Source organism: Temnothorax curvispinosus, unplaced genomic scaffold (assembly GCF_003070985.1).
Source record: "Temnothorax curvispinosus isolate PA1 unplaced genomic scaffold, ASM307098v1 QBEX01009885.1, whole genome shotgun sequence".
In the NCBI taxonomy this organism is placed as follows: Eukaryota; Metazoa; Arthropoda; class Insecta; order Hymenoptera; family Formicidae; genus Temnothorax; species Temnothorax curvispinosus.
The window spans coordinates 210,055-234,398 of NW_020219665.1; the positions used below are offsets into that span (position 1 = coordinate 210,055).

Genomic DNA, 24,344 nt, shown 5'->3' on the forward strand with positions numbered 1-24,344 from the left:
GTTTTATTCGCTACACGATGTTATAGATCACGCCTCGAGTATTAGAAACGGTAATTTCTGAGCCATAACGTTTAAATTAGTTTTTTTTTTTTACTGAAGCGTCCTGACCTATCCCAGATATTCCTTTCCTCTGCAAATTTTTTTATTACATTTTGTTAATCTGTCTTTCAAACACACCTTTTACGCTTAACTTTTTACGTATAGATTCTCGAAAAGCATGTACCCTGCCAGTACCCATTTATCGAGTTATTTAACCATTTTTATCATTGGAAATGACATATATATATATATATGTGTGTGTATGTGATGTGTGTATATAATATATATATATATATATATATATATATATATATATATATATATAAATATAAAATATATACATATATATATATATATATATATATGTATTGCATACTTTTATAGTATACATATCATAACAGATTTAGAACAGATTCTCAAAAGATACTTTTGTCCCAAGATCCGAGAGCATGTTATAATTTATAAAAGAAAAATAATCACTTTACAAATGCCGAAAGTTAAAGAAAATTAATGTTCTATAATTATTTGTGATGCAGGATAATAATATTCTGTATTCTCTCCTCTATTTCCTTTTATCGCCTGTTTGACTAATGACGAATTAATGTCTTCTCTATTGACAATTACAAATATGATCTATTCTTGAAACGTCAATAACTACCAGCTATTTGCTTTATAGGCTATAAAAATTTAAAAAGACAATGGAAATTATACAACCGACATCAATTCGTCTTTAAGATCCTGAGATCAGTATAATATTTTTAATATCTTTGTCTGTGTGTAATAAATGTATGTCTACCTAGTGCTTTTTATTGTAAAACATAGTTTGTATTTAACTGTAACTGTGTCACTTAATGAAGCCTGTAATTAATATAAATATCTTATTTGTAAAAATTGAGTTATTTGTATGTGAATATTTTTATATTATTTGTTGTTTAAAGTAATATAGCGTCAGTGTAACGTGCAACTTTGCGCGTTACACTTGGCGCGAGACACTGCCGTGTCTCTTGATTTTTACAATTTGTAAATGATAATTGTGAGCACAAATGTATAGTACAAAAACTATAATTGTATATGAGAAATATGAGACATTTAAATATTTAAGGTGCTAAAATGGCTTGTTCATACATTTATTATCATACATTATTTATTATTACTATATGATCATAATAGTTATTTGATACTAAATAGTTTTTGATACTAAATAGTTATTGATACTAAATAGTTATTTGATACTAAATAAATAGTTATTTGATATTAAATGCATGATTAAAGCAGTTATATATCTCGAGTGTATATTATTTATTACTTTAAAATATTTTTAACAAGATTTAGATATTTTATAAGTTGCTTAGAAAATTTCTGATATAATTATAATTTATTATTGCGTGGCTCTACATTTCTCATGTAAAGATTGATATTGAAAAGTAAATTAATCGCATATATAAATTAATATATGAATACTGATCTCATTATCTTGATGTTGTAATAGCTGATTTAAAGTTCATGTAATAGCTGTATATGATTTAATTTTATAAGACTTTAGATACTAGGTGCGAGATTTTTTTATGCGCAGATGTTTGCAGAGTAAAATTATTTGCAGTGTTATAAGGATATAAGAGTAAATAATATAAATTCTTATAAATTTTTTTATTATTAAGTTTTATTTCAAAAAATTCATGTATATTTATAATTATATATAAACTATATCTTTTTAATATATACTTATATCATACATATGTATACATATATATATATACATATATGTATATATGTTATACATTATATGTGATTAAATATAATCTTTTTAAAAGAAACTTAATAATTGAAAAGAATGATTAAGACTTTCATAAACAGAAAACTATTACTATTATGATGCTTTTTGCAATTTGTTACATAAGCGGAATAAAATATGTTATTTTGTTGTCTCTGAAAAGTTGTTTCAAAAATTTATCTTTGTCATGTAGCAAAGATGTTTGATTATTTATCTTTATTTCTCAATATTGAAAGATGCAAAAAAATAAATTTAATAAACGCAGACAGAAAATAAACAGAAAAAACCTTATGTATATATATATTCTTCAATAATATTATTTCATATATAAAAGTAATAGTTGTATATTTCTGTATGTTAATTTTATCTATTATTTATTCTTTTGATTTTTGAATATTACGATGTTTAGATAGTAGCATAAGGTAGTGTACCATGTAAATTGTGTACACCGTAAATAATTAGATTTAATAATAATTTTTTAAGCACCATGATGTTTAACTTCACTTTCTTTACATTTTTTTTACAACTTATTAGAACGAGATAAGCACGATGACTTAGTGTTGTATACAAATGTTGCAGGTGACATGTATTCGCGGCAAAATACCGGTTCTGGTGCGCCGGGATCCAGCAGCAGTTCGACCAAGACTCCAGATTACACTGGGTACTCTGCATACAGTAATTACCCTGATACTTCTTATCCTCAGCGTTCGTATCAAGGAGGAGAAAATAGTCAAGGTGGGTATGCCGCCAGCGCTCCTAAACCCGGCCAGCAAGGCTTTGATTTCAAAGAGTGGCCCACCTCATGACCATTTTAATTAACTCGAGTTGGAGAGATGCGCTGAATGGCTTGGCCTTGCTCGTGGGTTATTTCTTCATATTCAAGATAAACGCAAACTGTATGTTGATCGTGAAATCTGCGCCATGACATGAGACATTCTTCTGTCGATTCACGTTTCTTAAGCATTAGAAATGCCATTTAGAGGAAGATACCTGTCATTTAGAGAAATTTGGCACTATGTATTTTTGTAGAAACCAGCCAATTAGAGTTATGATTAGTTGTACAATAAAATACTCGATAAAAAAGTCGCTAAGATCTGCAAACAAAATCGACGACAAAAAGCAAAGTGTCTCTTGTTCATGCCAGCATGTCGTTCGCGAGCGGTCGAATTAACGGATACCTTTTTTTTGATAATATCGAAACACATCTTGTAAACTTGGCCAACGGAAGTATCAAAGAAGGAGTTTAAGGCTTTTTTCAGATATTGATTTCTTCATTGATCGCTCGTGAGAACGGCTCACGATCTTTCTGGATAAAGAATATAAATTAAATATTCATTGTTAAGTAAAATAAACAAATCGACAGTGTTAGGGTACATACCCATGATGCAAGTGAAGTTTGTATGGCACTGGGAAATAGACGAAAGGAAGCGCGATATTAAATTGTAAAAATACAAATAATGTGCTAAAAAAAGATTCTAAAGTGTGTAAACAAAGTAAAAGCGAGCGTAAAGAATCAGGAATGCTAATCATTTAATCGTTAATGGCATTTATTATGGAGGTGAATAAGTTTTCGTTCGAGAAGAAATTCTTCTCAAGGCAAGCACAAAATTAGATGCTTGTTCACTTCCTAATCGTTAGCAGACACGGTATATGTAACACAGATGATAAGAATAAACGAAAAGAAATATTTAAACTATGGTCTCTGATGGAAAGTCAGCGCGAATGACTTGCACATTCGAGACACTCGTCCCTCCACGATCTTGTATTTATTAAATAGTTGTTATTACCGGATAATTGAAGAAAAAAAGAAAAATGATATAACGAGATAATTGACGAGATAATTAAGTAAGACGATCACACAGGCTGACTACAGAGAATAGTGTAAAATATATAGAACATTTTAATATGGTGTATGTATATCTATATAAATCTTTGACACACAGCAGCAGGATGCGATTTCTGTAGGCGTCCTTTTTTTTACTTTCATGTCATATCACTAGTAATATCTTAAATACGTATTTTCCTCAGTTCCTTTTTTCTCTTTTTTCTTGTTTACTGATACTTTGAATACTGATTCCTTAAATTAGTTTAGCAAGCTGCTTTCCTATTCTTCCAACGATTTGGAAATGATATCAACGCGCGAAATGGGAGGGGACAAGGAGAAAAGAAAACCCGACAAACAATCATAAATATTTTTACAAATTGTATTATAAGAACTTAGTGTGTGGCCGTCGGACTGGCTTCTGTTCGACCATACTGTAATGCACGTGGAAACTGGTTTATTTTTTACCTCCGATTTATAATACTATTAGGCACGTTTAAGGCTACGATTATTATTGTTACTATTAATTCTATATTATTATTACTATTGTATACAACTATTATTACTATTAATACTTATCACTGTTTACTCTTGCTATATTGCTACTACTGCAAGTACTACAACTGCACTATTACTATTACACTATCATTACTGTCGACGATAATTATGAAATATGCGATGATGCTTATAAGTGTTTAAATTTTAGATCAGTAGAACGAGATCATTGATAGATAAGGTGGAGGGAGGGGTATATTGTAATCGTGTGGATATGTCTCGGTGGGGGATATCGACCTGAAAAGTTTACCTGATTAAATATATGACTTAATTGTATTTACTCTGTAGGATTTACCATAGATCTAAACGAGGAATATTTCGGAAGAGTGCTCTCCAAATGCTCATGTTTAATTACCGAGCGGGTCGCGTTGTGTCTTACTTTATCGATGAGAATGGCGAGTATTATGCTAATGTATAATTCACCAAGATAGACCTTATATACCACACGTAAAGGTGTAATTAAATAGATTACGGTTACAGAATCCAGCAATTTCGTTAAGCGTTATAAATGTGATCTCATATAACGTAATTTTACTATTGCCCATAATTTTTTTTTCCTTGTCCATCGAACGACAGTGTAAGGCTTCATTGTATCTTAAGTGCAAAACGATCGACTGCTAATTTAATTTTTCTTCGCATTCTTTCCGTTATTCATTTCGCTGTTTCATGTCATTAGTGCTTGTTACGCATCCTGACAATAAAGTGTTGAATCGCGTTGCATTCAAAGCTGTAGAATAAGCCAATCTTTTTTTTTACGACTGTATTTATTACCGGGGTATATCGATCGACGTATCGATTTCGAATTTAGAAACCACTTTGCATTTTGTTAGAAATCTTATAATGGTAACTTCTCTTTTTCGTCTGCGACGAAATGTATCGCAGAGAAAAAGCCGGTGTTGTACACGCCAATCGGATGAAGAAAAAAAAACGAGTGCAATGTTAACAAACGCGACTCGTGTGAACTTTTGGGATCAACGCAATAACACAATTAACTAAACACATAACGAAACAAAAGTGCGAACTAGAGAGCTCAATCAAACAACCAATTTTACACCCTAATTATTATGATAATACAAAGGAAACAGATAAACGATATACACTCATGAATACGTATTCACACACAGACACACACATACTTTTACCTCTAAACGCGCAAAATAAGCAAACTAATTAACCTTTTAGCGCTGCGGCTGTTCTAAAATTTTTAATAAATAAAATTAAAATGCATTATATTTATATAAATTCATTATATTTTAAGTCCTATATTGTAAATAAAATTTCAATACATATATACAATGTAACGATGTCAAATTTTAGTAAGAAGACAGAGTTTCGATGTTGATTTACTTAAACTTTTATTTGCCTCTACTCAATTTGGATTGAGAACTTCTATAAAAGCAAATCCTAATTTTCAATTTTAGTTTTTAATCCCGGAAAAAAAATATATTTACAGCGTTTGCAAACTAAAGGGTTAAATAGTTAACATATTATCGAACATTCAAGCGATAAATTCGTAAGGGAAAAATATATAAATGAAAACGTGATGAAAAAACACTATGGTTGTTCTAAATAAATAACGCGTTATTTAATACCTAACTTGCAAAGGAGGGAGCGGCAAATAAGCGACGTGTTTTATCTACGGCTGTTTTTTACAATTTATTTTATAGAGAATAAATACCGATAAATAACGATGCGGAATAAGAACCTTTATAGTGTATCAATTATAATTATTACAACTAATATTGTATTCCTTACTATTATCGATTTTTAACTAAAGTTAAAGCGTGAATTTTAAAGTCTTAAGTGTATGCGAGGTGTTAAGGAAATGCGATTATTACATTTGATTTGTACAGGACACTTAAGTATAATCGATGCGTTTGGTATGAGGATTGGTATAAACGAGCTAATTAATTTATTATATTAACGAGTCTCAGACGGATAAAAGTAAATTTAAATATTAGCGCGGAGACGGGGGAGGGAAAAAAAAGAAAGGATTACAAAGAGTTAATGGCTACAACTATATGTACATACAAAATATTTTAGATTATGAGACGGTAATATAGTTGGGAGAAGGAAGCGGAAGCGGTGGCGCAAATGAAATTTAAAAAACACACAAAACGAAGGCAGGACGAAGGAGGCTTTAGAGCGGGACTATTCGAATATAATTGACGATTACTAATTATAACAGATAATATATTTATATTCAACGCAATATTATTAGTATTTTTAAATACAGAAATGACGCATCTAATTAATGTAACAGATAGCATATAGGGAAGATATACTTTGATTTTAGCCGTTGTTACTACCTGCCTCATTCGCGGTTTTCGCGAACTGTGCGGCTTGCTCTCAGGGTTGTTGTTGTTCTTTTTTTTTTATTATTGTTTCTTTGAGCTCTTTTTTTCCTCCCTGTCTTATGTTTATCTACTCTTACTGCTCTGAATCGCTCGTATTTATTTCGTTTTTAAAGGTGCCTTTTCACGTTAACGCTCGACGCTCATTTTTAGCAAGTAAAAATCTTCAGAAATAATATCTTTTATTTATATATGTATCCATAAAATATATTATTACTTGAAGATATTACTTAAAAATAATTAATATTTTACGTATTTCGAAGTCTATGTTTAATTGTACTGGGACGATTAACGACGATTCAGCGACGACGCTGAATATTAAACAAATTCAACTTCATTTCTTTGACGCTAGCGTCAAAGCGAAACCACTACGTTCACCTTGTTGACGCTCATTTTCAGCGGCTCATGAATTGGCACCTTAAAGGAAGGCACTTTACATGCCGAGTATCCTGTAAGGAAACCCTAGGTTCAGTATTGAAACGCCTTTATTGCGATACTTTCGACAATCCGTCATCTTTATTTAAGTAGATCGAGGCATCCCTCATTTCTGTTCTATATGGGACATTAAACACGTTTAAAAGATATCTTTGTATTCGACATCTGCTACAGATCATTAGGTTTCTTATTCTATATGACAATCATGACTTTGAGAAACGGGGAGAGCGAATTGAGTATTGTATATATTTTTAAAACATTTTTCTTAAAAATGAAACAATTTTTTTGGTAAAATTATTACTGTTGGATTAAAAATATTATCTATTTGGGTTGCTTATAAAAAATTCGTTTTACTGCTTATAAGAAGTTTGACTGTTAGAACTTTTTTAGATTTCAATTAATTTGTTTTTATTTCTTTGCGGTGTTACGTATGCTTGCAAAAGAGCTGCAAATTTCAGCAGTTTTACTTGTTTTTTTTTTATTAATGCTAAACTAATCATCGTGCCAGTTTTCGCAATTTATAAATTATGATGACTTTCCATAATTGTAAAGAACGTATCCGTAATTGTAATCTCTTATTTCATTTCTTAAATAAAAAATGAGAAATTTTATTATTTTTTCACACACACACACACACACACAACGTACACGCACACATACACATACACACAAACACACACATGTATCTGTAAATGCCTCTCTCCGTTTTTCATGCATTTAGACGATTTCGTGTTAAACTATTTTTTCAACGTACAGTCGGAGCGAAACACAGCATATATAAAGAAGGAAACTATAAATATTACAGCCACTAAGTTAAGTCGTTGGTTTTTTCTCTATTAACTTAATTAGATAATATGTGGATTCATCTTTGTTCATCCTACAAGCGAATGCGTAGCATGCGAGTTAGATTTTTTTTGCCAAGCAAGTTAAGTATTTCGATATTTAAAGAAATGTCCTTAAATGTATAAATAATTCCGGGGACGTCGCGAAATGTCTGTTTTTAACGTTAAGCGCACGTTTTATCGTCCCGCACACTAAAGACTGGTCGTATAATTAAATATTACACTTAACTACTTATTACTCGTATCGTAACTCCATCGTGGAAAAAACACTTTCTATTGATATACATGAGTTTCTCCTGCCGTTTTTAATTATTATAATATATGTGTCTTAGTTTGGTACCGCAATGTGTAATCATTGGCTGTTGCATTTTCATCAAAGCGATTGTTAATCTTTAAAATTGCGAACATCGCGCAGTTCCTCTTCTTTATTATTATTTTTATTATTACCATAGTGCACCATAATCTCTCCAACGGAATCGCGTCGTTCAATAGCAGATAGGTAAGACCGATATTAGACAGGGTGGGCATTTATCTGCCGATAAACCGTGAGATCTGGTCGAGAAACGAACATTATAGTGCAGCCGCGATAACGCGTCAAATTAATCGAGAGAAGAAGGACACATTTTCGGCGATAAGGTATCGTTTCGTCACTGCCTGAGTCTACTCTTTGTCAAATCGATCTTGCTTCGTTTCGGATAATTGAATATCGACACAACGTAATTTTCGCGAAGAACCGAAAACAAATATCGACGTACGATTCCCCTCGGAAATCTCGACAAGACCAAAACCTTATTATTAGCCTGCTTTTTCTTTAGCTGTATTAAGACAATGCGTGAGGTCAGATAATAAAGAAGAGGCCGCCGGTATATATTGTACTCAGGTAGTGTGATAATCGCTCGCACGTGCGGGCGCGAGTATAAGGCAGTAAAAAAAAATAATAATAATTTCAAATGAGACAAAGCTGATTAATATAAGAGACAAATGTGTTATACACACACGAGATATATTCTAAATTACGTTTACATAGAAGCAGTTAAGGCATTAAATTATAATTACAAGGTGATTTTCTCTCCTGCGAGTCTGATAGGACAAGGTAATTATTGTCTTAAACGTATATAGTAATGCGAAAAACAATGTAGAGATTTAAACAAGTGAGTTTTATATAAGGGAAAATTCTAAAATATGTTTATGTTAAGGTTTGTGCAGCGGGCTGATATTTCAATCGTTACGAGAGGAGAAAAGATGAGAGAAGGAGGAATTGAGAGGCCGCCTTAGCGGGATAAATCACACGCAAGACAGTCTATACTCTATCCACGATTCTTACACACACACGCACACAATCCAATGATCCGAAAATACACAGTACTGAGAAGTAATGAGTGTATCGGGAGAGTGATCAGCGATTTTTAACAAACAAAAAAAACCACGAGTGCATTAGCGAATTGGGCAAGTTAGCTAGGAGATGAAACGAATAAATAAAGTCCTATAAAACGTATAATTATTTTGATCATCGAATCTTGAGGCACGTGATCGAGAGACTTAATGATTCTCAGATCTTATTAGATTGCTTTGAGAGCCACTAATACAAAAAAAAAAGAAACGAGATAAAATGATATATACAAAGAGAGGGTGTTTTTAATTTTTTTTGACGCAAGAAGGGGGGGGGGAATATATTATGCCGCTATTTATTTCGCTCGAGAACGGTCGAATGGTTATTTCGATTTTAGTAGAATGGAATTCCTACAGTCGTTGGGATGCTTTAAAATAATATCTCGCACACGGTACGATGAGAGAATCGATTGATCTACTTTTATCATATTTTAGTGTGAAGTAATAAGGTAATAGACGTAAAGTTGGTAATGATTGTAACGATAATAAATGAAATTATTAACTGTAATAACATGACCTGTATACTTGTAAACTTTTAGCATTGTATTGGTAAGGTCGTATCCCCTTACGAGCTAATCGTGAATAGAATAAAATAGAGAATAAATGAGATAAATCTATGGTAGTAAGTTTAGTAGTATCACACAAGTGTGCTGCATGCGCATTTGGCTATTTGCATATGCGATATGCGATTTTCTGAAAAATAAAAAAAAATAAATAAAAACGTGGCGGACGCCGTAATGCCCGTCTCAATAATAAGAATATATTTGTTAAATGATCTTTACGCTCGCGCGCTTTCCATCCGTCTTACTCCCAGTGCCCCGAATTTAATGACTCCCTGTGCTGAAAGAGGATGTTCGACTTTTCGACTTTCCGCTTTGATGATGTCACGACGAAATATTCTATTCAATTGTGTTTGATCCAATCTAGAATATCCGTTACAACAAAAGGAATTCCGCAGTGGAAGCTGTAAGCTTCTAAAAATATTTTGCGCATGAAAGGTCTATGCCTGCGACGAACGTACCTCAACGAAACGTTTCATTTAATTTTATCTGTCAGTTTACTCTGTTTACAACATCGAATAATTTTTAATCGGTCTATTACGTTGCAGATAGATTACCGTTAAATTTTTATCTTACAATTAATGTTCAATGAACTATCTCTTCTACTGATAACCATTTCTCACCATCAATAGATGATAGATGCAGATTTGACACTATTGATTCTCACATTGAACAATTATTGTAAGATAAGAGACAGATAAGCCCGGGTGAATTACTTTCTATATTTATGACATGCGATTTATGAGCCTTTGAACATTATTAGCTGTGATGATACAATATAAAAAAATTAATGAGAGTAAATTATATCGAAAGTCATCAAACACACATCTTGAGCTTTAGGTATAATTATTATTTATAAAAAAATATGTACGCAAAATTTATTCTTGACAGTTATTAAAACAAAATTTATTAAAAACTAAAAAGATATTTATTAAAAAAGAAAATAAATTTTAAATAATAATTCATTTTGTTTATGTTTTTTATGACTAAAGAAGTTTTGTAAACAACAGATAAAGTTGACGCATCTTTATTTATTTATTTATTTTTTAACAAGAATTGTTGAGTGAAAAATATTTAAGTATTCTGAAGGTTGATTACACATTAAATAAATATATTATATTAAATAATTATATATTAAATAAAGTTTACATCTTTACAAGAAAGTCAGTGAAATTATAACAACTCTGTAGATAAAAATGGTGAAATAGAAAAACGGGAGATAAAAATGAAAAATAAGCAATCATGAGATTTGAAGTCGGACATCTTTTGGACAGCACAGAGGTGTACGTTCCAGGCCGAGGCGCATGATCTCTATTTGAATTCTTTCACGCAAAAAAACGCCAAAAGATACGATATAGAATTGAAAAACAGAGAGGAAGGAAGGGTGTAGGAGGTTTTCTTTTGGAGAGAGACAGGGAAATGTGAGAAAGAGAGAGAGAGAGAGAGAGAGAAAGAGAGAGAGAGAGAGAGAAAGAGAGTGAGAGAGAGAGAGCGAGAGAGAGTTAAGTTTAAAAAGGCAAGTGAACGATATTTGAGAGCATAATTTCTTTTGTAGCTCCTACATTAATGATTAATGATTGATGAATAACCAACATAAAGCATATGTTGAAAGAACACTGTTTACACGCTACTTCTATCATGTATCTATATATATATATTCATTACGACATATGTGTATGTACACGCACTCGTATGTCTGCTCGTATAAATGTATACCTTTAAAAATATATGCGTATATCGTACAGGGGTCATAAGTATTTTTTTAAAGGTATGTACATTGTATGCACGGTCATTCGTGCACGCGTATGTTCGACACGTACGTAAATATATGCTCCCTCACACAACACACACGTGCGTACATATATATATATATATATAATACATATATAAAATCTATACTAGATAAATACAACAACTACACCAGATACATAACACTACCTTTTTTTTCCTTTTTGTGGAAAATAGGCGCGTTATCGACGCTGTTGACGGAGTAATGTTAGTTGCAAGGATATTTTTCGTCAACCGTTGTAGAAATAAGGCTTAGATTCTATTCGACGATTGTTATTCGATCGACTCGGATCGACATAGCATTGCACAAATCGAGACTGAAGCTTTTAACTTGCTTAATCGTAGGCAGTTATTCTTGTTTAATCGTGAAAATACAAAATAGACGATGTTCATCTCGAGTACTTTGGTGAATATGCGTAGGATAAAGTGCGGAGGAATATTCGTAAGAATCATCAATTTTTTTCTTTTTAGGGAAGTTGGATCTTATCTTTCGTACGTCTTTTCTACAGGGTTATCCACAGCAATTTCAGTCTATGGAATTAGGTCATTTTTACAGTTACCTTCATCAATCTTTGGCAAACGGTTGCTATAATTCAGTTCAGCATCGATGCAGTTATTTCATTGCGCAATTTTTCTGGGCTGCGCCAATTTTTGGCAATCCGTTTCTGCAGATCCGCGTTCAAGATATTTCTTGCAACTGAGACTACTGAGGTTCGGGATAGCAGAGTGAACGGTGACAAATGGAAAAAAAAAACTTGGAAGGAACAATCGGGGATTGCCATTGCCCTGTCGCAAGGACATCATTTGTTTTGGCATCTCTTTGGTATTACTTGGCACGTCACATTTGCGGCCGCGTCACGTAAACCGATCCCGAGAGGGGCTCGGTTATATCCCAATCGATCTGTCAGGGTGTATTTTAAGCGAAACTCGAAAGTAAAACTCCTTTTAAAAAAGAAACCAGTCGGGAAGTCTTAGTGACACACAGTTAATCCGTTCTCCTTAAGTAAGCCAGTCTCTAAGTCACTTGGGACCCGAAAAGAAACACTTTCTTGTTTAAGTACTAGTTAATTAACGGTAACTCTTAGAGATATCACAGGGGCCGAGTGGGAGTATCACGTGTAAACACAATATTCGATTCCGTTTGGATGAAATAAGTAATTAATGCCTGGCACATGTATGCTTATGTAAACATTGCCAATAGATCGATGTAAAGCATAAAACTAGTTGTAATTCGTAAACTTAACTAACTGACGAAAAGAACTGACTGCGCGGCGAGGGTTTTTGTAATAATTGTTGGATTTTTTTATATTTAATTAGACTTTGGTTACTATACAAACTTATACTCGATAGAGATACGATACTTGTAAATTTCATTCTATGACGTATAAGTACGTCGAAGAGTGCGCGACGAGATAATAAATGCATTTCGCGGCTTGATAAGGGAGAGGATAACGTGAAACCTGTGAATCAATAGTTTATCTTTCTCATAATAAAACGTCATGGTTAATATTAGATGGTACGTTCAATCAGTAACTAGATCGTTATGGGAACTTAATTAAGGAATTACTACTAATGGCTAATTAAATGACCAATCGCGATCATTGATCATTCGTGTGAATAGGAGTGCATCCCCTATCATCGTACGGTGGTTTGGCAACCTATATAAATCTTAACAGCGGCGGTTTATAAAGCAAATACTGTTATATCTTTATTTTAGGAAATTTTTTTTTATATTTTTCAAAATTTCTTTTTTTTTCTGTTTTATTTAATTATATAGGTGCACAATGGCAACGTACATGTGTCTGGCCGAATTTGTTCGAGAATCGCGTTGACCAGTTAATGCAGTTGTCACGGTCTTTTGGACAAAGTCATGTAACGACACGTAACGAAGTTGTGACCGACGAGATGACAAAGAGTTTTGGACGATAATAAAGTTTCGAACGGAAGAAATTTCGAACGGAATGAAAATAATTGGACCTTTGTGCTCTCATGTAATTGTAAGTAAGGCTAAGGGTTCAGGCAGGCAAACTTGCACATAGCGTATAAACATAAGCATAAGTAAAATTAATTGGACCAATTCATTGTCTTATGCATATGCTTATGCACTTGTGCAAGTTTGTCTGGATAGATCTTAAGAGTACAAATGTTTGTGGGGCTATATGTATAAACGATTCTTTTGTTAAAATAATTAAATTTCCGGAACGTTCAGAGCGTCAGTTTTTAACTCTTTTGACATTTTCAACACCAAAACGTTCGTGAATTTAAGGGGATGTTGGACTGACGGCCAAACTTTCTCGGTGTCGATAATGTCAACATTTCTAATTTTGTTTTTTCTATATCTGTCTTTGTCTAACGAAATGACATTTGTCTTTGTTCGATTGCTGCGCCATCTCTGCTTACTTGGCTTACTAGCCTGCGTGTATATTTTTGAGGAAAATATGCACGATTTCTTCGAAGCTCTAATTTTTTTTTCAGGCTTTCAATCTCAATTTCAAAGGTACGTTATTGTTTGTGCACGTATTCTGAAGAGTGGGAACATTTCATTTCGTATACATATAACTTATACAACTGTTTACATTAGAAAATAAGGTTATGAGGTGACAGCATTTTTATATTTTTTTTCAATTATTACTAATTTTTTATAATCCCACTCTTCATTAGTACCTATACTTTACTCCTGTAAAAGGATTTTGCGATCTATAAAGCCGTTTCAAAGAACGAGCTTTGACTGTAATTGTCGGTAATTGTCCCCTGTCCAGGATCCCCTTAATTGTTTGAACGAAAGAATCGCCCGCGAACATATCGTACTGGCCTTACCTGCATTGATTTTGAAATCAATGAGCTGTATCAGTGAGATATCATGTAATTTTTCATCTAAGCGTCTGCTCGTTATATTTATTTATGAATAAATTGACTTACTTTTTTTTTTAAACGCATTTGATCATTTATTAATTTTTCGACCGCAAAGTTTATACAGTTGCCGACCAACTCAACCCTAGCTCGCTAATATGTCGAACCTTTTGCATTTAACGATTCTCTAATGCTTGTGATTCAGACGCGACGCAAATGTGACACACAAGAAATCGAATAAACACACAAACACATCGTAGACGCTTTCAAAGTAGCGCATACACGAGAGAGATTTATATACAAACGAGCGCTTGGGGAACTTTGTCAACTATAGAGTATCGCGTTTTACCCCTTTATGTCGGTAGGGACCCGCGCTCGCCCCGTCGTTTACATCATTTACTAAGGAAACAACGGCGGATATACAGCCGAGGTACACCGAGTATAGTATTTACGAGTCTGTATGCGCATATACTAACTAGATAACTGTTTATATTTTAACGAGTAATATTTAATGTTTGATGTTTCATCTACGCCACATTGTACTTGTGTGCGTAAGTGTAGGAGAACAGCCAGAGATGTAGCAAAACACAATGGATGTCATTGTGTTAATATTGATAGACAAATCTATAGGACGGGTTGGTGGTTGGAACGTTTCGGGGATATTTTTTAATACGTTATCTTTTAACCTAATTCTTTTCCGCTCGTTACGATTTGACTCGGCATCTCTGGCGAATGGGATCGCAAAATCGGAGTCGCGAATAAGAGTAATTTCGAAATTGCGACATCACTTTTAATGACGAAAATAGCAGTAATTACATAAACGTTGAAAAATTGCGGCAATTTACCTGATCATTGTGGGAATTGTGGGAAAATGGAGATTATTAACTCTATTGGAAAATTATCGCAATGTTGCGTTTAATCCGATTGATCTGCGCGCGGGTTACAGATTCGAATAATTTTTTTCGCTTTTATTCCTTTATTGGCTCAAATTTTGCTCGCCAGGGAAACTGCTCGAAAAATTTATTAATCAAGAGAATAGTTTGGGTTGATGTCAAAACGGTTTGCATTTCCAATCCTGCAGGGATTCAATTATCGACTACGACGCGGCAATTATTGAATCGAGATTGAATTCGCGTTTCGCTCATTTCGGAATTTCGGGGTTTTGTCAGAACGGACTCTAGATTGCCTTGTTTAGGCCGGTACTATCGCTTTCAACTTTCGCGTCTCGTCGGCGCGGCGTACGCTACAATTATTTTCGTCCAACACATTATTTCGCCGAGCGAAATACGTTCAACCGACCACTGCCCTCCGTAGAGACACGACAGCGACGGCCCTTTTCGTGTCTGACAGTCCCTTCGCGGACAGGGACAGCCGGAGAGAAGGGTCGTCGCGAAGCATAATACGATACAAACGAGTAAGTAGTTAGCGTATTTTATCGAGCTGAATAAAAAAGAAAAGAGGGAAAATAATACAAAATCGCGCGTCTGCTGTTTCTCCTCACGAGGCCGCGTCGTGCACGCCGCGATACTCGCGCGCTTCAGCCCGATTTGGAAATATTGCCGTGACACTTAGGCTTAGGATAAAAGCGGAAAAACAAAACCTTATTAAAAGATAAAAGAAGTGTCAAAGTACTGCTACAATTATCACTAATTAACTATTAACTATTAACGCGTTAGTATCACTTAAAACGAAAGATCGGGGAAGTGAGAGAGAGAGAGAGAGAGAGAGAGAGAGAGAGGGGGAGAGATAAATAGAGGCGAAAACTACTGTTGTTATTAATTTCTATTTGTAATTAATTAATTAATTAATTAATTGTCATCAGCCATGGCTTTACTATTTTCTTGATAAAGTACTATATCGACAGCTTCTCGAGGCTACGGAGTAATAAGGCGCGTGTGAGAAAGAGCGTAGCTTAGATTAGTAAGGCGAGCGCATGTTTAACGTTAATTAAAAAATCGACGATGAGAGTGAGAGGTTTTAATTGGTGGTCCTGTAAGAATCCTGTGCGGCCGAATGCTGCGTGGGTGTGCCGGTGTGCATGTGAGACGAAACGGGCGCGGCAAAAAAGAAAACCTGGACTCGGTTAGCTAGATAAATAGGGACATATTTAAGACGAACCTGGAAAAGACTGCAATGGGAATTAATTAAATCACATCCTCGGAGTAGAGTTAATTAGGAAAGGCTGGCTGTAAGGTCAAACTGACTGTTTGCGTTTATTGTTACTAATAGTTAATGGGCTATCTCTAACGTCTTACGGTCTAGTTTACTCGATAAATGGACAAAAAAGAAATAAAAGTTGTTTAATAAACTCGTTACCTCCGCCTAAGGATGATAGCTGTTACGAAAAATCATAAGGTTTAGCTGGGTAAGGCCGAAATTGCATTAAATAATACAAGGATAGAAAGTACACACCGAAAGTGCTCCACACTACAGATCTCCTTTTCTTTTAACGCGAGGTAGTTTACGGAGGGAAGACAAATGCGAAGAAAATTTCCGTTTGCCCGGAATCAGCAATTTTTTTTTTTTTATTAACTCGCTTTCGTTCCATCTCGAGCGCGGTTCTCGATATCCCATCACGTCGCGAACGATTCTAAAACATTTAACATTTATTAAAAAAGGTCTGAACAAACAAAGATTAAGATTCGCAGTTATATATCGAGGTAAGCTCTAAAAATGAATTGCTCTAACAACGCGCGAAACAAAGTCGACGGCTTATTTTCGTTCTCTTTTACTATACTATCGGTACGAATGTTTTACTTCGTGCTTCGATGACATGATAAAGCGGACTTTTTTTAAACGCGGTGTCTTAAAATCGCGACGATATACGGTCGGCGTGTGCACCTTTTTCGGAGGGTGCGACGGCGTCGGCAAAAATGAATGTGGAAAATGAATGAATGTGGAAAAACTCTTGGGCAAGACGTCGTAGCGGTAAATCGATATAATTATTGATTAAGAGATAAGTTGTGTACAAATGTATTATAAATTAACAATTATCTCAGAGTACCTTAACGCAGGAAAGGAAAAAAAGTAATTAATGAAACTCACTTGACTCGTTTTAATTATCATAAACACATATTATATATATAGAGACACCCGAGACGCCCCGCTTCTTTCCGAACGGGCGGGGACGAAGGAGGGTACGGTGCATAGGATCAATAATTAAGGTATCGATTATTGTCTAATTAATTAATTAAACTCGTAACTCTCGAAATAAGGCCGTTGTAGACAAGTATTAAAATAGGAAAAATGAAATATTTTTAATGAAACCAACAAATGCCAACTATTGTGTTCTCGTGAGAATCATAATTATTCCGTAATTCTTAAGTAAAAGGAAAAAGGAAAGCGTATCTAAGTCGTTGATTATATAAGTCGTTGTAATTTAATTCTTTTGTTAGAAAGCAAGACGATGGGAGAAAGTAAAAATGGGATATGATAAATCACAGGCAGGACAAAACGTACGAAGTGACTGAAGCGAATGGACGTGCGCACGATGCGAGAGAATGAAATATCGAGTGATTGACGAAATTGCATGATAATGAATTGATAGGAGAGGTGATCGAGCGATTGATAATAAATGGATTAAAGGAGGAATCGAATACATTCGTGCTTTTTAAACAGGTTTGATATATTCATAAAAGTTCATTAAAAAAGTTATTTATTGTTAGTAGGTCGAATAATTTATTGGAATTTATTCATTTATATTATCAACTTTATTGCCTGAAAATTGAAGTTAAGTCTGTTGTGCAAGCTTTTGGTCTTTGTGATGTCAATATTATTTAAGAAAATGATGAGAATAAGTAGAAGAAACATAAAACTACAGGAGATAGGAAGAGTATGAGAGATTTTGGGAAGAAATACGAATATAGATTCGATTCCTCAATGGGGGAAAGACGGTGTGAGAGGATGTGAAAAGGGGAAAAACGAGCGAAAGGATTGCGCGATTATGAGCGATTAGGAGACGACGAGTGAGCATGTAGGCGTAAATATCCGACGTTAACAACTAAATGGCAGACACACATACGTACACATATTTAGAGAGACGTTCACAGATATACATTTTAGTAATACAGGAGCATAGATCGTACGGGGATACAAGCTGGCGCGCGACCGTCGCGTGTCGAAATCAGGGGTTTAAGATTTGCCAAATCTTACTAAGTAAAAAAACCACGCGAAACAGAGTAAAGTTTATTAAGCTGCACTATAGCACTATAGGGAGTATTATTGCATTAAAGGAAAAAAACGCATAGCTAAAAACCATTAGTGTTTATTAAAACGAAGATGTGATGAAAAGTGCCGGCGCAATATTTCCAAATCGAAGCCCCCCTCGAATCTGCCGCTTGTCGGAAGGGACCACCCTCCGATCCCCGAACGAAATCGTAATGCAAAAAGAAAAAAAGAGAGAAAGGGAGGGAGAAATGAGGAGGAAATCGCGTGATCACAAATCAAACTTTGAAGGAGACTCTCGGTCATCGCACTTCTCTTGCGATCTCGTGTCTTTGTGTCTCCGTTTTTCTTTTCGCGGACGTATATCCTTATCGTTGACGGAGCGTTTCGTAGGTTCGTAGGGCACGTGCGTAATGTTAATTATCAAAATGCGACAAGAAACGATCGTCAAAATAGAACTCGTCGGGACGTTCTTGGTGTCTTGCGTGCGAAAATGAAAAAAAAAAGGAGAGAGCGAGAGAACAGAGGAGCTGGCAGAAATGAATCGATGAGTGAAAATTACGAAAGTAGTTAAAAAAAAATAATTAACGATCGTTATCTATTTTTAGCGATGTTATCTCCGACACGATAGGTGGGGGAGAGACCACGGGAGATTTGGCGTGGGCGAACGACAAATGACGAGGGAGGCACGAGTGGCGTTTTCGGTACACGTATCAGATTGATTTGACGTGACGCGAATTTCTGCGTTTGTTTTCACGCGGAATAGCGGAGCTCTGCGATTGGCGTTGTGGTTCGCGTGGTGGTGTGGGTGTGACGAGACCGAAGTCGGTCGAGGCGTTCCTTCGGGATTAACGAAAGCACGTGCCGAAGTTTAATTAAGCTGCATTATAAATTGAGATTCAGACTGTACGTAACGTACCGCCAAACTGTTTCTCATAGAGCCGTTTAACGCCAGAATGATCATTTCTTATATATTAGTACGAATTTTTTGATTGTTAATATTGCTACTGAATCAATATAGCGCGAAATAACAATTTTAATAAACTATATTTTTATGTCATTTTTCTGCTTTGAGAACCATGTGCATTGGAATATATTTTTATATGTAATTACGATTTTTAATAAAAATATATGGGAACTGGATTTTTTTCATCAACTTTAGCCTATTTAAAACGATTTTTAAAACTATTTTCGTGTTTCCTATAGAAGACGAAAATGCATGAATATAGATTTTTTAGCTCAGTCGTATAATTGATGAAATATTAATTATTAAATAATTATTGCAAGCTAATGCGTGGTTGCTAACCGTTTCAATGTGCTTCCAGCAAAAAGTGCTTTCTTGCTTCAAACACAAAATTTTCAAAATAAAATAAATCGAAAAAATTGTATTTCAAGACTGTGTCTTGAAATAAGATGCAACTATGAATTTTCTTTATGTTCAATTCCTTGTTCCTCATTCCTTGAGAATGTCTGAACGTTAAATGTCGGCGATAATCTGGTTTTATAATGGCTAGTGCAAATTGTTCCATTTGAAACTCATAGAATATCTGATGTTACATTGATACAACGGTAACGTTACGTATAGTATGAATCTGAAACTAGATATGAATATATGAGAAAAGTATCGGGAGCAGATTTATTAAGTGAATCGTACCCCCGATAATCTCAGATGTTAGCAGAAGTTTGAAGCGATGAGTAGGGATGTTCAGAAGTTGGACGTCGAAATTGGGACGAAACAGGTACTTTGAAAATGAATCCCACAGATAACTGGCATAGGTCAGGGATTCAGAGGTAGAATGATCGAGTAGGAAATTCGGAAAGATTGAAGGTAAATAGGCGGGCAGTAGAAAGAGGATGAATCAAAGATAGGAACACATATAGTTGTCCGCAGTCGGGAAAAAGATGTGTGTTAGAAAAACGTGTGTCTGTTCGTTCTTTTTTCGGAAGGATCCTTGACGTGTCTTCGAAGGAAAAACATCAATCAATTCGACGTGGTAGCAAAACGGTAAAGATAGGATAGGATGGTCCAAATAGAAGGGATCGACGTCGACTCGTTCCGCTGATTTCTTCTCGTTGTTCCTTTTTTACCTTCGACACATTTTGCGCTTGCCGAAAAAACGTTAAGGAACAAATAAATTACTCGTGAATTGTTTAATATATTTTAATACTTATCCATATATATGTAATTGACTGCGTCAAACGCAAGAGCCATATATTTGTTCTGCGAAATGTATTTCTTGTACTTGGTGCAATCGATTACATGGACGTACGAATAACAAATGAGATGTATGTAACCATTTGGGAATAATTTTGCTTTGCTACTTAATTTTTGTCGGTAAGCATGTTCGAATACATACACACGCACACACACGCACACACACGCAAACACACACACGCACACACGCGTACACACGTTGCTTTTGTCGTGTTATTTAGCCCATACGAGTACGTCATACACCATACGCTCTTACTCCCTCCCCCCACTCTCGACGACACATAAAATAACAGTACTATTATGATAGTTACTGTACTATTACTACTATTACTACTACCACTATTATTACTATTACAATTACTACTTATACTATTATTATTATTACTATGATTATTCTTACCGCTATTATTATTATTCATTGAACACATACACATATATATATAAAATATATATATATATTAATATTAATATGCTTAACGGTGTTTCTAGTGGATTAATTGATTAATTGATACTTAAGATATATTAATAATATTAATAACGATCATAATGAGACATATATATAATATTATATATATACATAAATCTATATACAACACATATATATAATGATATAATGATGATAAGTTGATATGCTGATTACTATGATGATATAATATAGAGAAAAAATGGATCATTATTCGTAAAAATACACACTGGTATAGATTATGAGAAATTATGATTAAATAGAAAATGATATTGATGAAAAAAAAAAATTTTTTTTCCATCTTGTCAATCTCGAACTAATCTCGATCCCTTCACTTAATTTAGTTCGCACCTTACATAGTTGCGTGTAACTATAATTTCATGTGGTTGAGAGACTTAAAACACTGCACAGCATAAATTTTTATTCCTATAGTGACGATCGCATTAGCATAGAGTTATTATCGCAGGATGCTGTATATGAGTGCCAGTGATCAGTTTGAATACCTCTCGTTTTTTAAAGAATTTTCTTGTAAAGAGAACAATTTATATATATATAATTTAATATATATATATATATAATTTGTATATATAATACATGGTGTGAATGACAGCGAGCATGCGAGTGCGCGAGAGAAGAGAGATTATACATGTGTCTTTTTAGAAACTTTGATTGCGATGACGCATCTGTCCGTCGATCGATTCCCCTCGATCCCTCGGATCAGCGCCATCGATACACCGGTCCATCCGGTATACGTTCCAGATGACCTTCTACTTTCTTTTTGCCACTTCTGTTTTGCAATTACCTCACGCATTGCGATTCCCACCGTGCATACGCGATCATGTGCGCACAATCGAAATATACGACTGCGTCGACATGCGAAAAATATTTCATTGGAAAAGTGATATATCGTGAATATAATTATATTTAAACGTGGAACGAGAATTTCTGACGCGTGCAAATTAACGCGTGCTCTTTATGGGGAAAGAAATTAACGAAATCGATATTGCGACAATTTTACGTATGCACGGTGTCCGCTGTCATTAACGAGAACGAAATTACAGAGGTGGTCCACTGTTAAAAAATATTGATCGGATTCTTTGGATTTTCCATTGTCGCAGGCAATTCAGAAACATATCGGAAACGGTGGAAACAAGCTTTTAATTAGTGCAGTGTTTTATGCGCGTCCCAACGTACATATCCCGCCATGTTCTCTCGAATCTGAGGCGTTCTACATAATAATTTGTATATATTGAAAACAGAGCTTTGTTGCATTGGATACTGCTTTTTTTTTTTAATAACGAATTCTTTCTCGCGTTACGGGAAAGTCTCAGTTTCGAGTTGGCCTGGTACTAAACATGTCAGCACTTTCAGTATATTTACTTAAAGGTAATTTAATTCGCGAAGCTATACGTCCAAATTAAATACAGATTTACCTTAAAAGCTTTTTTTTAGTTTCTTTTTTTTTAGTTTCCTGATTTCGTAATTGAGACATTTGTATCATTAGTGTTGACATGTTCATAAATCGAAGCTTAATCTCTAAGTACACTTAACCCATTAACCGGGCAGGCAGTTAAAATATTTCTCCGGCGTCCGTAATTTTAATGTGCGTATAATTTTTATACGTTAAAGATCGCAACATACGTAACGTAGTTTCACATATTAATATGATACAATAGATATAATGGCACGTATGTAGATATAGATAGATATATATATATATATATATATATATATACACATATAGATGACGAAATAATCGTCCAAAAGTGCATCGATATAAAAATGGCACGAAAATATACATATATATATATATAATTTTCAACTAAATAAACTCAGGACAAATTTTTAGATAATACGATTTCTAATTTATAAGTTATTTGATATAGAGACGATTTGTGTGTTATAATAATGTACGATGTTGTTTTTGAATTCGTATATCACATATTATCATACGTAAATAATAATTTTAGATAAGACTTAGATTATTAGGCTGCATTGAACATAGAATATATAATTACAGCGTTAATGTTACGAAAAGAAAAACTCGGTTAAAGGGTTAAATTAGGAGCTTCATAAGACCGTTCAGCCACTTGAAGTAAGACCATCCTCGAAGAGAAAAAGAAAACGCTCGAACCCTCTATCCACCTCTTTCTTTCTCCATTCTTTTCCCTCTTATTCCTCTTCTGTCTCATTTTGTACTATCCCTCGACCGTTGCACGAAACTCGCTCGAGAGTTTTTCTCCAGAGGAGTGGCACTCGAGGGAGAAAAGTGCGTTTTTCAGACATGAAACGAGCTCTAACGATCTTCCCTACCTTTTTTTCCCCGCAGACGTCCTCCCGATCCCCAAATTCAAAAACGTCGAAACCGGAAGTCCGACCTTCATTCCCAACGGAGACGCAGCCCCTGGTCCCCAACGGTTCTCCTTGATCCAACATACGAATTACCATCCTTATAGACGCTAAAAAAAAGAAACCCGTCGACGTCGTCCGAACAGGCCGAGAGAGAAACAGGTTTTCATAAGTGCGCGAGTAAAACGGGAAAGGGAAAGAGTGCGAGAGTGGCGGAAAAGCGCAAGAGAATGCGAGAGAATGGCTGCAAGAGTGGAAACGCGCGCAACTTCCGGCCGGAATCTCCCCACATGCGCGTAACACACGTACCGGTTGTATCTTCATAGTTTCGATTATATATTGCAATTTGTTAATTTTATAGCGGTGACTTTGAGCTCGTTTCTCCAGCAATCGAGAATGGCGCGCAGTAAGATTACCGAGTAAGGATTAATTAATTAAATTAGTCAGAAGTAAGTGTGTCTCGGTTTTATACAGTAAGATTAACTAAGCCACCGTCACATATGTTAGCTGTACGATTTTTCATTATTAAGCTAACATTAAATTTTATCGCTTAATCTTTAGAGCGTAATATCTTTGTAGTAAGTCTTAAGGTGTGTCCCGTTTTTTTATGGATATACATGTGTTACTCTAATTGTGACGATGTTTCTATAATTGTCTTAAGTAATTAAACGTTAAAGGTATATAAGCCGTTAAACGATAGATTCATTTAACGCTTTTCAATTGCGAATGCTACGAGATAACAACCGAG

At 34.6% G+C, this 24,344-nt stretch overlaps 1 protein-coding gene across 6 annotated transcripts in view; it reads left to right on the top strand.

The window, feature by feature from the left end:
• LOC112459527 (heterogeneous nuclear ribonucleoprotein 27C) overlaps positions 1–24,344 on the top strand; it is a 38,483-nt gene that overhangs the window by 9,304 nt on the left and 4,835 nt on the right. For 2 of the 6 annotated variants that reach the window (XM_025023695.1, XM_025023699.1), the window contains 2 exons: positions 2,390–2,545; positions 13,333–17,413. In XM_025023695.1, coding sequence (XP_024879463.1) covers positions 2,390–2,545; positions 13,333–13,484 — 308 coding nt within the window. In that variant the 3' untranslated portion in view covers positions 13,485–17,413. Of the gene's footprint in view, positions 1–2,389; positions 6,658–6,965; positions 9,415–13,332; positions 17,414–22,365; positions 22,503–24,344 lie in introns of those variants that run through there. The other 4 variants (XM_025023697.1, XM_025023696.1, XR_003041333.1 and 1 more) reach the window with 3 other exon arrangements.